This window comes from Henckelia pumila, unplaced genomic scaffold (genome assembly GCF_033568475.1).
Source record: "Henckelia pumila isolate YLH828 unplaced genomic scaffold, ASM3356847v2 CTG_461:::fragment_3, whole genome shotgun sequence".
Classification (NCBI taxonomy): Eukaryota; Viridiplantae; Streptophyta; class Magnoliopsida; order Lamiales; family Gesneriaceae; genus Henckelia; species Henckelia pumila.
This window is the reverse complement of record NW_027331831.1, coordinates 2,344,464-2,361,706: the sequence shown is the minus strand read 5'-3', so window position 1 is coordinate 2,361,706 and position 17,243 is coordinate 2,344,464. Positions and strand designations below refer to the sequence as shown.

The window sequence follows — 17,243 nt, the reverse complement described above, 5'->3', positions numbered from 1 at the left end:
AACCACCATATATATAGTGTTATACACGAAACAACACGTTTTAAGGCGTAAGGATGCAACCCATGACAGAAAAATGCCAAAAAAAGTCGTGACTGTTAGTTCTGCAGAAGGTGCGCTCGGGCGGTAATTTTCTACCGCGCGAGCGCCCAACTTTAAGCCAACACACTGCCTCGTCATTTTGGTACCGGGCTCGCGCGGCAATTTTTTACCGCTCGGGCGCAAGCCGTTTTGAACTCACTGTCTCGCATGGTGAGGTGCTGCGCCCGCGCGGTAATAATTTACCGCTCGGGCATACTCAATAAAATAATAAAATATTATTTTAAATAAATTTTATTCAAAAAGAATAATCAGATCAGAAGACCACACCACACCACACCACACCACACCACCCCACGCCACCCCACGCCACGCCACGCCGAGCCGAGCCGGCCGGCCGCGCGCGCGTGTGTGTTTGTTGCATCGACTAGCGTCTTGCCCCTTTACAAAACATCTGATGCCCTAAAGGCCCAATTCCATAGTCCAATGTTGGACTAATTAAGGTGAACAACAAATTGGAGTTGTTCCAATGTGGAACTACCATTTTCCCATTTTCCTCCAATTTATTTCACCAAAATTTTGAATTTTGTAACACTTTGGACAAGGCTTTTACAAACAATTTGGGTTAATCAATTCAAACCCTTTCAAGCCCATTTCAATTGTAATTCATTCAATAATACAATTTCCAACAATCCCCCACATGAATGAATTTCACGTATAGTAACATTCTCACTAGAAAATCATTTTGAGTTATTGTTACATCAGGATAGGTAGCTTGTGGCTTTGAACCTACCGTAGTAAAATATTATCGGATTTACTAGTTGCATAGTAACGCGATGTTTTGAACTAGTCAACCGTTTGTGTAAACCAAGACAATAGTACTTACATAACAATACTCTTACATATTTTGTTCTCACGTTGTGTCCATTTCGGCCCTGGACCATATCTTAGATTCATAAGTGTTGCAATCAAAGCGGCCAATACTTTGCACTTATATAGGTGATCTCCTATCAAGAGTATCCTGCGTTACTCCACCTCATAGGTATAGGAATCATTAAAAGAAAAACTTAACCTCACCACATTTTGCAGGTTATTTCAACTTGGATGTTCCAGGAATGAGTAAGTAATTTTTCCAAGTACTCAAACTAATATTTATAACTTAGTTGTCCCATTGAACCAAGGTTTTGAGATCTCAAATTCTCAAGGTTGGGTTACCGCTATAAACATTTTATTTTGTGGATTTTAAACCCATTCCTCCAAGTAGTTTGTACATTTGATCTCTATTTATACTTTTTGTAAGCGGATCCGCAAGATTTTCCTTTGACTTCACATAGTCAACCGAAATAACCCCGTTCGAGATCAATTGTCTTATGGTATTATGTCTCCGACGAATATGTCGAGATTTACCATTGTACATACTACTTTGTGCTCTTCCTATTGCTGACTGACTGTCACAATGAATCGTAATGGAAGACACCGGTTTATTCCAACATGGAATATCTTCGAGAAAGTTTCGAAGCCACTCGGCTTCTTCTCCAGCTTTATCTAGAGCAATAAACTCGGACTCCATAGTTGACCGAGCTATACAAGTTTGTTTAGAGGATCTCCATAACACCGCTCCTCCACCGATAGTGAACACATATCCACTCGTAGACTTGGAGTCTTTTGTGTCAGAAATCCAATTTGCATCACAATATCCTTCTAGGATCGCAGGATATTTTGTATACACTATTCCATAACTCAAAGTGTATTTCAAATATCCAAGCACTCTCATTAGTGCTTTCCAATGATCCTTACTTGGATTACTTGTGAATCGACTTAGCTTATTTACGGTATATGCAAGATCAGGACGAGTACAGTTAGTTAAATACATTAAACTTCCTATCACCCTTGCATATTCCACTTGTGAAATAGGTTCTCCTCTATTTTTGGCTAAATGTGTACCCAATTCCATAGGTGTTCTAGCCATAGGATGATTTGTGGCATTAAATCGTTCAAGAACCTTTTCTACATAATGAGTTTGGGATAACATAATTCCAGCAGGAAGTCTAGAGACTTTAATCCCTAGAATTATACCACACAATCCCAAATCCTTCATATCAAAATGTTGTCTCAACATTTTTTTGGTTTTCACAATCAATTCATTGTTGCTACCCATGATTAACATGTCATCTACATAAAGACAAACAATTACATATGCATTTGTAGTACCTTTAATGTAGACACATTTATCACATTCATTTATTGTGAAACCATTTGACAACATTGCAGTGTCAAACATTTGATGCCACTGTTTAGGTGCTTGTTTAAGTCCATACAATGACTTGACAAGTTTACACACGTTTTGTTTTTTTCCGGGTACAACAAACCCTTTTGGTTGTTTTATATATATTTCTTCATCCAATTCTCCGTTTAAAAACGCAGTTTTAACATCCATTTGATGAATCTCAAGATCATGCAATGCTGCAATAGCTATGAGAACACGAATGGATGTTATTCTAGAAACCGGAGAGTAGGTATCGAAGAAATCATATCCCTCTTTTTGTCTAAAACCTTGAACCACGAGTCGAGCTTTATATTTACCTATAGATCCATCTTCTTTGTATTTCCTTTTAAGAATCCACTTGGATCCTAAAGGTTTACATCCCGGAGGGAGATCAACCAACTCCCATGTATGATTATGCATTATGGAATCTATTTCATTTTGTATGGCTTCCTTCCAAAAAGGAGTCTCAGGATTTGATAAAGCCTCTTGAAGAGTTCTTGGTTCATTATCTAACATGTATGTTAGAAAATCAGGACCAAACGATTTTTCAACTCTTGCACGCTTGTTGCGTCGTGGTTCCACGTTGTTTTGTGGAGTTTCAATTGTGTTTTCATGAGTTCGCTTGTTCGAACTTGTTTCTTTATTGTCTTTACATGGAAAGATATTTTCAAAGAATACAACATTCCTTGACTCCATAATTGTGCCTTCATGTATATCAGGATTCGTTGACTTATGTATTAAAAATCGATATGCACTACTATTGTATGCATAACCAATAAATATACAGTCAACCGTTTTAGGCCCAATTTTTATTTGTTTTGGCTTAGGTACTTCTACTTTCGCCAAACACCCCCACACTTTGAGGTATTGGTAAGAAGGTTTACGACCTTTCCATTGTTCGTATGGTGTTTCATCTTTTCCTTTGATTGGAATCCGGTTTAGAATGTGAGTTGCTGAGAGAATCGCTTCACCCCACATATTTTGAGGTAAGACAAAATTTATTAACAATGCGTTCATCATTTCCTTTAATGTTCGATTTTTGCGTTCTGCAACGCCATTAGATTGAGGTGAGTAAGGGGCTGTCGTTTGATGAATGATGCCCGAAGTTGAGCAAAATTCTTCAAAAAGAGCCACATACTCTCCACCTCGATCACTTCGAATCATTTTAATTTTCGAACTTCGTTGATTTTCAATCTCAGTTTTATATTTCTTGAGAGCGTCGATCGCTTCATCTTTGCTTTTCAATAAATATACATAACAAAATCTGGTGCAATCATCAATGAATGTTATAAAGTACTTATTTCCACCTCGTGTTTGTACCATTTTTAAATCACATACATCAGTATGTATTAATTCAAGTGGCGTAGTACTTCTCGTGACATTATGAAATGGAGCTTTAACCATTTTCGCTTTAACACATATCTCACACTTGTTTTGTGGATTTCTTTTAAACATAGGTATTACATTTAAATTTGCAAGTCTTTGCAACGTGTTGAAGTTAACATGTCCTAATCGTTCATGCCATATATAATAACTTTCAGTCAAGTAAGCAGAACCAATAACTTTATTCTTCGCCTCAAGGCGGGAAACATTCATTACATTTAACTTAAAGAGACCACTATCTTGGTACCCTTTCCCAACAAATACACCAGATTTAGTTAACACAAATTTATCAGATTCAAATACCATTCTAAATCCAGCCTTGCTCAAGAGTGAACCAGAAACTAAGTTCTTCCGAATGTCTGGCACATGCAGCACATTTTTTAGCGTCACCTCTTTACCCGAGGTCATCTTCAACACCACATTTCCCACTCCCACAACTTCAGACGTTGCGGAGTTTCCCATGAACAACTTTCGATCCCCAACGGTGACATAGGTGGAATACATGTCTTTCTCGGCACACACGTGACTCGTAGAGCCGGTATCGATCCACCATCCTCTTGGATCATCCACCATGTTGGCCTCACATATAACAGCACTAAGATCAATATCAGAAAGTGCTAAAGGTACATACCTTTCTTGAACCATGTTCACTTGCCTTGGTTTCTGATTTTTGTTATTTTTCTTTGGAAGTCGGCAGTCCCTTGCCATATGATTCGGTTTGCCACAGTTGTAGCAACTTCCTTGGAATTTCTTCGCTTTTCCCTTTTGCTTTTCATCATGGGGGCGCTTCCTCTTTTGACTCGTACTAGACTCCGCCAGATTTGCTTTGGCCTTGGTTTCCATCAGCTTTTTATGTGACTTGGCCTCGGTATTTCTGTTGTCCTCCTCGATGCGAAGCCTTACAATAAGATCTTCAAGTTTCAACTCCTTACGTTTGTGCTTAAGGTAGTTTTTGAAGTCTTTCCACAGTGGAGGCAATTTCTCAATGATAGACGCGACTTGGAATGGTTCATTGATTTCCATTCCTTCGGCCAATAAGTCATGCAAGATGATTTGTATCTCTTGCACTTGACTCATTACTGTTTTTGAGTCTACCATCTTGAAGTCCAGAAATTTGCCAACTACAAACTTCTTTATGCCGACATCTTCAGTTTTGTACTTCTTTTCCAAAGAATCCCATAATTCCTTGGCCGTCTTCACAGAGGAGTAGACACTATAGAGAGTGTCGTCGAGGCCATTCAGAATATAAATCCTGCAGAGAAAATCGTTGTGGTTCCATGCATCTATTGCTGCCCTTCTTTGTGTGTCAGAATCGCCTTCAACGAAGACGGGGGGATCCTCCTTGAGAAATCTAGACAGATTAAGGGTGGTCAGATAGAACAGCATCTTTTGCTGCCAACGTTTGAAGTCGGCACCAGAAAACGTTGGTGGCTTTTCTCCATGAGCGGGGGCAGAAGCGAGCGGAGTGAATGAGACAGTAGACATCTTCAGAATCCGGGAAATACAAAGAATTTCGTCTTGCGATTGCTATAAGGGTGTATTCCGAATTCTGAAAAACTTTGTTTAAACAGCAGCAACAATAACAGCGACAATAATGAACACAGTCAAGGCGAGAGAAACTCTCTATCCGCAAGACGAAATTGCCCGTTCCAAGTGCTAAACGTTAGCGGCAATCGTCTCTAAGATACAACGACTTTCGATCGTGATATAGCAGCACAACAAATATCACGAACTTCTACGAACGAAAATATGCTTTTACTTTTCTTTGAGAAAGTGAGGGAGAGATTTTGAGAATCAGAAATCTGAAATGTATGTTATCAGATGTTTCTGTGTATGATTTCCATGTTATAACCACCATATATATAGTGTTATACACGAAACAACACGTTTTAAGGCGTAAGGATGCAACCCATGACAGAAAAATGCCAGAAACAGTCGTGACTGTTAGTTCTGCAGAAGGTGCGCTCGGGCGGTAATTTTCTACCGCGCGAGCGCCCAACTTTAAGCCAACACACTGCCTCGCCATTTTGGTACCGCGCTCGCGCGGCAATTTTTTACTGCTCGGGCGCAAGCCGTTTTGAACTCACTGTCTCGCATGGTGAGGTGCTGCGCCCGCGCGGTAATAATTTACCGCTCGGGCATACTCAATAAAATAATAAAATATTATTTTAAATAAATTTTATTCAAAAAGAATAATCGGATCAGAAGACCACACCACACCACACCACCCCACGCCACGCCGAGCCGAGCCGGCTGGCCGCGCGTGCGTGTGTGTTTGTTGCATCGACTAGCGTCTTGCCCCTTTACAAAACATCCGGTGCCCTAAGGGCCCAATTCCATAGTCCAATGTTGGACTAATTAAGGTGAACAACAAATTGAAGTTGTTCCAATGTGGGACTACCATTTCCCCATTTCCCTCCAATTTATTTCACCAAAATTTTGAATTTTGTAACACTTTGGACAAGGCTTTTACAAACAATTTGGGTTAATCAATTAAACCCTTTCAAGCCCATTTCAATTGTAATTCATTCAATAATACAATTTCCAACAATCCCCCACATGAATGAATTTCACGTATAGTAACATTCTCACTAGAAAATCATTTTGAGTTATTGTTACATCAGGATAGGTAGCTTGTGGCTTTGAACCTACCGTAGTAAAATACTATCGGATTTACTAGTTGCATAGTAACGCGATGTTTTGAACTAGTCAACCGTTTGTGTAAACCAAGACAATAGTACTTACATAACAATACTCTTACATATTTTGTTCTCACGTTGTGTCCATTTCGGCCCTGGACCATATCTTAGATTCATAAGTGTTGCAATCAAAGCGGCCAATACTTTGCACTTATATAGGTGATCTCCTATCAAGAGTATCCTGCGTTACTCCACCTCATAGGTATAGGAATCATTAAAAGAAAAACTTAACCTCACCACATTTTGCAGGTTATTTCAACTTGGATGTTCCAGGAATGAGTAAGTAATTTTTCCAAGTACTCAAACTAATACTTATAACTTAGTTGTCCCATTGAACCAAGGTTTTGGGATCTCCAATTCTCAAGGTTGGGTTACCGCTATAAACATTTTATTTTGTGGATTTTAAACCCATTCCTCCAAGTAGTTTGTACATTTGATCTCTATTTATACTTTTTGTAAGCGGATCCGCAAGATTTTCCTTTGACTTCACATAGTTAACCGAAATAACCCCGTTCGAGATCAATTGTCTTATGGTATTATGTCTCCGACGAATATGTCGAGATTTACCATTGTACATACTACTTTGTGCTCTTCCTATTGCTGACTGACTGTCACAATGAATCGTAATGGAAGACACCGGTTTATTCCAACATGGAATATCTTCGAGAAAGTTTCGAAGCCACTCGGCTTCTTCTCCAGATTTATCTAGAGCAATAAACTCGGACTCCATAGTTGACCGAGCTATATAAGTTTGTTTAGAGGATCTCCATAACACCGCTCCTCCACCGATAGTGAACACATATCCACTCGTAGACTTGGAGTCTTTTGTGTCAGAAATCCAATTTGCATCACAATATCCTTCTAGGACCGCAGGATATTTTGTATACAATATTCCATAACTCAAAGTGTATTTCAAATATCCAAGCACTCTCATTAGTGCTTTCCAATGATCCTTACTTGGATTACTTGTGAATCGACTTAGCTTATTTGCGGTATATGCAAGATCAGGACGAGTACAGTTAGTTAAATACATTAAACTTCCTATCACCCTTGCATATTCCACTTGTGAAATAGGTTCTCCTCTATTTTTGGCTAAATGTGTACCCAATTCCATAGGTGTTCTAGCCATAGGATGATTTGTGGCATTAAATCATTCAATAACCTTTTCTACATAATGAGTTTGGGATAACATAATTCCAGCAGGAAGTCTAGAGACTTTAATCCCTAGAATTATATCACACAATCCCAAATCCTTCATATCAAAATGTTGTCTCAACATTTTCTTGGTTTTCACAATTAATTCATGGTTGCTATCCATGATTAACATGTCATCTACATAAAGACAAACAATTACATATGCATTTGTAGTACCTTTAATGTAGACACATTTATCACATTCATTTATTGTGAAACCATTTGACAACATTGCAGTGTCAAACATTTGATGCCACTGTTTAGGTGCTTGTTTAAGTCCATACAATGACTTGACAAGTTTACACACCTTTTGTTCTTTTTCGGGTACAACAAACCCTTTTGGTTGTTTTATATATATTTCTTCATCCAATTCTCCGTTTAAAAACGCAGTTTTAACATCCATTTGATAAATCTCAAGATCATGCAATGCTGCAATAGCTATGAGAACACGAATGGATGTTATTCTAGAAACCGAAGAGTAGGTATCGAAGAAATCATATCCCTCTTTTTGTCTAAAACCTTGAACCACGAGTCGAGCTTTATATTTATCTATAGATCCATCTTCTTTGTATTTCCTTTTAAGAATCCACTTGGATCCTAAAGGTTTACATCCCGGAGGGAGATCAACCAACTCCCATGTATGATTATGCATTATGGAATCTATTTCATTTTGTATGGCTTCCTTCCAAAAAGGAGCCTCAGGATTTGATAAAGCCTCTTGAAGAGTTATTGGTTCATTATCTAACATGTATGTTAGAAAATCAGGACCAAACGATTTTTCAACTCTTGCACGCTTGCTGCGTCGTGGTTCCACGTTGTTTTGTGGAGTTTCAATTGTGTTTTCATGAGTTCGCTTGTTCGAACTTATTTCTTTATTGTCTTTACATGGAAAGATATTTTCAAAGAATACATCATTCCTTGACTCCATAATTGTGCCTTCATGTATATCAGGATTCGTTGACTTATGTACTAAAAATCGATATGCACTACTATTGTATGCATAACCAATAAATATACAGTCAACCGTTTTAGGCCCAATTTTTATTTGTTTTGGCTTAGGTACTTCTACTTTCGCCAAACACCCTCACACTTTGAGGTATTGGTAAGAAGGTTTACGACCTTTCCATTGTTCATATGGTGTTTCATCTTTTCCTTTGATTGGAATCCGGTTTAGAATGTGAGTTGCTGAGAGAATCGCTTCACCCCACATATTTTGAGGTAAGCCAGAATTTATTAACAACGCGTTCATCATTTCCTTTAATGTTCGATTTTTGCGTTCTGCAACGCCATTAGATTGAGGTGAGTAAGGGGCTGTCGTTTGATGAATGATGCCCGAAGTTGAGCAAAATTCTTCAAAAAGAGCCACATACTCTCCACCTCGATCACTTCGAATCATTTTAATTTTCGAACTTCGTTGATTTTCAATCTCAGTTTTATATTTCTTGAGAGCGTCGATCGCTTCATCTTTGCTTTTCAATAAATATACATAACAAAATCTGGTGCAATCATCAATGAATGTTATAAAGTACTTATTTCCACCTCGTGTTTGTACCATTTTTAAATCACATACATCAGTATGTATTAATTCAAGTGGCGTAGTACTTCTCGTGACATTATGAAATGGAGCTTTAACCATTTTCGCTTCAACACATATCTCACACTTGTTTTGTGGATTTCTTTTAAACATAGGTATTACATTTAAATTTGTAAGTCTTTGCAACGTGTTGAAGTTAACATGTCCTAATCGTTAATGCCATATATCATAACTTTCAGTCAAGTAAGCAGAACCAATAACTTTATTCTTCGCCTCAAGACGGGAAACATTCATTACATTTAACTTAAAGAGACCACTATCTTGGTACCCTTTCCCAACAAATACACCAGATTTAGTTAACACAAATTTATCAAATTCAAATACCATTCTAAATCCAGCCTTGCTCAAGAGTGAATCAGAAACTAAGTTCTTCCGAATGTCTGGCACATGCAGCACATTTTTGAGCGTCACCTCTTTACCCGAGGTCATCTTCAACACCACATTTCCCACTCCCACAACTTCAGACGCTGCGAAGTTTCCCATGAACAACTTTCGATCCCCAACGGTGGCATAGGTGGAATACATGTCTTACTCGACACACACGTGACTCGTAGAGCCGGTATCGATCCACCATCCTCTTGGATCATCCACCATGTTGGTCTCACATATAACAGCACTAAGATCAATATCAGAAAGTGCTAAAGGTACATACCTTTCTTGAACCATGTTCACTTGCCTTGGTTTCTGATTTTTGTTATTTTTCTTTGGAATTCGGCAGTCCCTTGCCATATGATTCGGTTTGCCACAGTTGTAGCAACTTCCTTGGAATTTCTTCGCTTTCCCCTTTTGCTTTTCATCATGGGGGCGCTTCCTCTTTTGACTCGTACTAGATTCCGCCAGATTTGCTTTGACCTCGGTTTCCATCAGCTTTTTATGTGACTTGGCCTCGGTATTTCTGTTTTTCTCCTCGATGCGAAGCCTTACAATAAGATCTTCAAGTTTCAACTCCTTACGTTTGTGCTTAAGGTAGTTTTTGAAGTCTTTCCACAGTGGAGGCAATTTTTCAATGATAGACGCGACTTGGAATGGTTCATTGATTTCCATTTCTTCGGCCAATAAGTCATGCAAGATGATTTGTATCTCTTGCACTTGACTCATTACTGTTTTTGAGTCTACCATCTTGAAGTCCAAAAATTTGCCAACTACAAACTTCTTTATGTCGGCATCTTCAGTTTTGTACTTCTTTTCCAAAGAATCCCATAATTCCTTGGTCGTCTTCACAGAGGAGTAGACACTATAGAGAGTGTCGTCGAGGCCATTCAGAATATAATTCCTGCAGAGAAAATCGCTGTGGTTCCATGCATCTATTGTTGTCCTTCTTTGTGTGTCAGAATCGCCTTCAACGACGACGGGGGGATCCTCCTTGAGAAATCTAGACAGATTAAGGGTGGTCAGATAGAACAGCATCTTCTGCTGCCAACGTTTGAAGTCGACACCAGAAAACTTTGGTGGCTTTTCTCCATGAGCGGGGGCAGAAGCGAGCGGAGTGAATGAGACAGTAGACATCTTCAGAATCCGGGAAATACAAAGAATTTCGTCTTGTGATTGCTATAAGGGTGTATTCCGAATTCTAAAAAACTTTGTTTAAACAGCAGCAACAATAACAGCGACAATAATGAACACAGTCGAGGCGAGAGAAACTCTCTATCCGCAAGACGAAATTGCCCGTTCCAAGTGCTAAACGTTAGCGGCAATCGTCTCTAAGATACAACGACTTTCGATCGTGATATAGCAGCACAGCAAATATCACGAACTTCTACGAACGAAAACATGCTTTTACTTTTCTTTGAGAAAGTGAGGGAGAGATTTTGAGAATCAGAAATCTGAAATGTATGTTATCAGATGTTTCTGTGTATGATTTCTATGTTATAACCACCATATATATAGTGTTATACACGAAACAACACGTTTTAAGGCGTAAGGATGCAACCCATGACAGAAAAATGCCAGAAACAGTCGTGACTGTTAGTTCTGCAGAAGGTGCGCTCGGGCGGTAATTTTCTACCGCGCGAGCGCCCAACTTGTAAGGATGCAACCCATGACAGAAAAATGCAGAAACAGTCGTGACTGTTAGTTCAGCAGAAGGTGCGCTCGGGCGGTAATTTTCTAACGCGCGAGCGCCCAACTTTAAGCCAACACACTGCCTCGCCATTTTGGTACCGCGCTCGCGCGGCAATTTTTTACCGCTCGGGCGCAAGCCGTTTTGAACTCACTGTCTCGCATGGTGAGGTGCTGCGCCCGCGCGGTAATAATTTACCGCTCGGGCATACTCAATAAAATAATAAAATATTATTTTAAATAAATTTTATTCAAAAAGAATAATCGGATCAGAAGACCACACCACACCACACCACGCCGAGCCGGCCGGCCGGCCGCGCGCGTGTTTGTTGCATCGACTAGCGTCTTGCCCCTTTACAAAACATCTAGTGCCCTAAGGGCCCAATTCCATAGTCCAATGTTGGACTAATTAAGGTGAACAACAAATTGGAGTTGTTCCAATGTGGGACTACCATTTCCCCATTTCCCTCCAATTTATTTCACCAAAATTTTGAATTTTGTAACATTTTGGACAAGGCTTTTACAAACAATTTGGGTTAATCAATTCAAACCTTTCAAGCCCATTTCAATTGTAATTCATTCAATAATACAATTTCCAACAAAAAATACTTTAAAGCTTTAAATAATTTTTTGACAATTGCTTCCTTTTATGCAATAAATAATCAATTAACTTTCCCCAAAAAAAAAAAACACTCAAACAACTGCGGTCATGTTTGTTTAAACCCAATTTAAATTTAAATTGTTTAAAGTGATACATCACAACAAATGTTGGAAGCCGGTACTTAAGTCTAATATAAATGACATTTGAAAATGGAGTCAATATTACATCCATAAAAATGGAAGTAATATGGAGGAGGTTGGTGTTTTTGAAATGGTTTGCTAGGTAATATTGGCAATATATATCTGAAATGCGCTTAACAAGAGAATTTTAAGGGATAAGATGTTAGGATGCGAGAGATGTTGAACTTGACAAATAACGTGTGGGATAATTATTTGTTATGTAATCCAAGGCCACAAGTTAGTTCAACTAGAATGAGATTTTCCCCATAGTGGTTCCCTCCACCAAGTGGAAAGATCAAAATCGACGTTGATGCAAAGGTGCACAAAAATTTGATTTACTTTTAGGTCGTTGTGGTTGATAAAGATTTTAATGGGATGATTCTATTTGAACTTGGCAGATTGTTGATGGTTCGATTCGATCATTTTCTAACCAAGGCTCGCGCATGCGGTTTGCATAACTTGATTAGATTTTTGATACCGATGCAGCTAATGTGGTGATAGCGGTTAGGAGTACCACACATAGAGCACGCTAGCCGCAACCAGAGGGAACCAGTGCTTATGTACTCATTATTCTCATCGCACAACAAATTATTTAACACATGTTGGCTTGACATGTAGTGATGGCCAGACATACCTTTGTTTGGGAAGATATCTCGTGTTACCAGCACTGTTGTGCAGCCATTTGTTTTATTAGCCCTTTCGACGATAATTAATATACTTGCTATGTCCAAAAAAATTGGCAAATTGTGTATATGAGCTTACTGTATGTACGTGTGTATGTAGAGCACATGTTTCACTAATAAAACAAGAAACATATCATACTAATACTAATAATAAACACAAAATGAGCCAATTGGCAAAAATATCAAGGATTCAAGGTCTCTAGTTTTCACTGCTTATCATTCAACTCGACCAAAATGTTCAAGACACAAGTAAACTGTAAACCTCTGAATTTCCTCGCATAAACTACACATTCAGCAGAGAAGTCTTTAGGAAACACAAACGGAAACATTTTAAAAAGTGTATAGCAGATCAAGCAAGAGCTGCTGCACTCCTAACTTAGAAATGGCGATCAAATAACTAAATAAGATAAAATAGAAAGTTTCACCTCCAGTAGCAATTGCTCACCAGCAGATACGAGATCTAGGTTTTTTTTAGAAAACCAAAAAAATTCATGAAGATCAACGATACCGGCGGAGAGACAAGGTCTGGTTCCTCTTCCAGGTAGCTCTTCTCGATGGACGAGCTTTGTGATGCAGATGACCTTTTCCTCGGAGACCCCTGAACTTCTTTCCAGCAGATGTAAGACCACGAAGCTCCCTGTGTTTGTGGACAGGATTGCAGATCCAGTTGATTCTTGGGTCTTTCCGGATTGTTGTGTGGGCCGGATCAATCAATATAACTTCAAAGTACTTGTATGTTGAATCCTACATCATTACCACACAATATTTAGATGAGCATCTGAAGATGTAAAATGAAAGCAGAACAGTTTTAACTTGAAATGTGCCAGAAATAAAGCTCTTAGAATCCGCAAATGAAGATTTTGCTTGAGAACACATCCAAATTGTTCAAGAAAACAAAATAAACAAATATGTCAAGTGTTTTGTAAAGTTTGAACCTCATTGATCCAGTACGAGTTCAGAACCCTCAGGCCACCCAGTTTCCTCCCTGCCCTCTCCTCTGCAACAGACCGCTTGCTGCGCTGAAACTTCAGTTGAGTGACACCCTGGTTAGTGGGCTTACCATAGACAATGCCCTTGGGCACCGGCCTCTTCCTTCCACCACGTCTAACACGAACTCGGTAAACTAAACAACCCTGAAGGTATAATTCAGTAAAATTACACACAGGAAATAAATTATGAAGATGTTCATTAATGCTATAATAATCATTATCATTAATCAGTAAACTCAATCAGGTATTCACGGATGAAGTAATCTTAACAACATTAAGATAGATAATTTTAAAGAATCAGCTGGAAAAAATGCAAGTAATGGGGAATGGGGAAATTTTTTGAAAAAATCGGACGCTTAAAAAAAATTTAAAGAATAGCAACCAGAAATCTACTTTTCCCAGCGTAAATGAATTCACCAAGTTAATGACATTCTGTCGACGAACATGGAACATCATAGCCAACCAACTAAAACAAGATTCTGCAAACTTATGCACATATTACATGAGTATCACTTATAACATGACACATGAAGAACAGATCCCATAATTATATTGGCAGGAACGTTATCACCGCAAGTTTGCAGCAAACAAGCCAGAAATGTAGAATCCTAAGTCCCAGCGATAAGTAATGAGAAGAGTCAGATGCATACCTGCTTCGCCTTATAGCCAAGGCGTCTAGCCTTGTCAGGTCGCGTGGGATGCGTAACACGTACAATGGACGGGAGCTGACGGTACTCCCAACATCTAACCCTCAGCAAGAACCTCATCACATCCGATTGCTTCTTCTTCCATAGCTCCGACACGTAAGTGTAGGCACCTGCAGAAAGACCACAAATAAGCAAAATCAACCAGCGTTCCAAATCATTACAATCCTAAAATGCGAGCTGCAAAATACGATCACAGTAATGGGGGGCGCAGGTCCTAGGGTTTTGGGGGCGAAACATACCCATAGCACGGCTGCTGAGTTCGGACGAGGATGCTGACGACCAGCTGAAATTAGGGTTTGGAGGATAGCTTTATTTATGGTTGTTGTAGGCTTAGCTCCATGGTGGGCTTCCATTTTAAATGTGAAGCCTACTAAATTATGTATTGGGCCTAAAATCGACTAGGGCCTAAAATTTTTTGTAATCGTCTGTATACCAAAACTGTTTGTTGGGATCCTTACACTAGTTCAAGTTATGGGAAATAAACGATGGGAGTTGTGATTTGTGAGCAATTTGATCAATAACTAGTACTTTTGAAGGTCGGCGTATAGAGTTGCTTACTTGCTGGTTGCTTTCGCTTTTTCATCCCCCTCCTCTTTTCTTTGGGAGTGTGGGATTTATCATTTTTGGTTGATAGATCTTGTAATTAAAAATATTTGGAGTTGATTAATAATTACTTAATATTTCTCTCAAAAAGTACTTCAACTCCTTTTATCAACAGTTTATTGAGAAAGTTTGTCTTATAATATTGTTCAGTGTGGTTTACCGTTTACTTCGTTAGCTTTGTTTTTTAAGTTATTGTATTAGGCTATTAGCTCAATGTTTATTATGTGTGTATCGAAAGATAACGATGACTTGTTTCATTTTTATCTTCACATAAATAAAATAAACAAGATGTGATTGGATGATTAATTATATTGTAACTTAGTTGCTATCAGAAGTGGCCCTGAGGTAGAGCGGGCCGGGCGATCGTCCAGGACCACCCCACCTTAAGACGTATCCTCAATTATTTTTGAATTAGTATTTATATTAATAGTTATATATAATATTGGTTAATAAAAAAATTTATTGTAAGTTTTTAGATTGAAACTTTTGCTTCAATTGGGTTAAATCACCACAAACTCTCGTATCGCACTAAATTTTTTTAACTTCATTTTTTTTTTCTTGCTGTCCTGCAAACAATTTATTCTAAACATGAAAATTTATCGCAAACAATTAAACTATGATGATTACTCAGATTGCAAATTTGAAATTTTGTAAATTTACAAAAAGGTGACTTTTTTTCATTTTCTAGATTGACTAATTACAACTTGATTGTTGCATTGTTTTTTTATTAATTTGTATCACACTAATTTATTGTTCTCCTATATATATTGTTATTTTTTCAGTTCATTGTTTAGTATTATTTTTATATTGCATATGAGTTTAGTTAAAACAATTTTTTTCGCACAATTATTCATCGTATATAAATAATTAAAAAATACAACTTTGAGTGCAATTTAAATAATATTAGTCGTTGAATGAGTTATTTTAAAAAATTACGTAGAACGTTTGTGATGTATATATATATATATCACATTGTTCAAGTTAATGAAATGGTCAGTTTTTTTATTCGTTCAAGACCTAATTTATCTACTGCCCCTGATTGTTATGCATGAACAATGACACGAAGGCAGACAAAATATGGAAAATTACGATGACCCTTATTTTATCCTTTTTTTAAAAAAAAATTTTACTTGAATCATCTACAACGTCTGAGTAGATTTCGATTTAAAATATAAAACAATATACATAAATGCCAATTATTTCAGTCAACTATAAGAAATAAAAAATAGACATGATTATCAATCATCATTTCATTTTGACCAAAACTCTTTTATAAGATAGTATTACAAGTTAATTTTGTGAGACGAATTTCTTAATTAAGTTACTCATAAAAAAATATTATTTTTATAATAAAAGTATTACTTATATTATATGAGCCATTCGCCCAATGGCGAAGGGTATATGATCTTGACCAATTGGTCTCAGGTTCGATTTTCGGTGATTGCGGATAGTTTTCCTAATTTATTTAGGTAGATTTAAAATAGTTTACTTACCCGAAATAAGTAAGTCTCGGGTCAATGTTCAAATCCCGTCGATTGTGTGCGTGCAATTTCATTACATTGTTGTAGTTGTAATTGATTATTTGTACTTGTACTTTCAAAAAAAAAAATTACTTTTTTATAAATATGGATGGATAAGACTGGCTCGTCTCACAGAAGAAGATCTATTCTTTCATTTTTATATAGATTTTTCGGGACCGAATAAAACGTACGATGATTATCGAGTAAGAGTGGAATGATGGATTTTTGCTGGAGAAACAATATCGTATATAACAATTACCTTCTCTATCAACTAACCAAGAAACTCTCTCGAGCCACTCTGTTTTCCATGGAAGGAAACCAACCTTTTAAATTAAAACAATTTTTTTAAATCATTTGGTCGACAAAATAACCATCCATTTAAATTAAAAACAATTTTTTCAAATATCATTTGATCAACTTGAAAGACAAATAATGACATTATAAATTATCGTGTTCATGTTGTCATTTGATTTACATGTTACGATCATTATTTTAAGCATGCAGAACGTGTACGTTTCTACTAACATTTGTAAAAGAAGCTTAACCGAAATACGGTGGTAAGCAGCATGAAATAGGGTGAACGTGCACCTATGAGCTTTTATAAATTACTTTGACTACTTATGATTTTTAATTACCATTTAAAAGAAGACCAGCGATAGGAAAATTGTGCAAAAAGTGAAAAACACACTGATTTTTATAGTGGTCGAAATTGTCCCTCCCACAATGTTAAC

The 17,243-nt window shown here is 37.7% G+C and overlaps 2 protein-coding genes across 2 annotated transcripts; both read right to left on the bottom strand.

Annotated features, from left to right (window-relative positions):
- Positions 1 to 9,700: 9,700 nt before the first annotated feature.
- On the bottom strand, positions 9,701 to 10,678 carry LOC140871503 (uncharacterized). Its single transcript, XM_073274037.1, has one exon. It carries the CDS (start codon positions 10,676 to 10,678, stop codon positions 9,701 to 9,703), a length of 978 nt encoding a protein of 325 aa, XP_073130138.1.
- A 2,202-nt stretch (positions 10,679 to 12,880) lies between these two features.
- Positions 12,881 to 14,753, bottom strand: LOC140871808 (large ribosomal subunit protein eL15-like). The gene is made up of 4 exons (XM_073274530.1): positions 14,629 to 14,753; positions 14,333 to 14,499; positions 13,629 to 13,826; positions 12,881 to 13,437 (listed from the first exon to the last, which is right to left on the bottom strand). The coding sequence occupies exons 1-4, from the start codon at positions 14,630 to 14,632 to the stop codon at positions 13,192 to 13,194; spliced, it is 615 nt and encodes a 204-aa protein (XP_073130631.1). The 5' UTR covers positions 14,633 to 14,753; the 3' UTR covers positions 12,881 to 13,191.
- Positions 14,754 to 17,243: the final 2,490 nt, after the last annotated feature.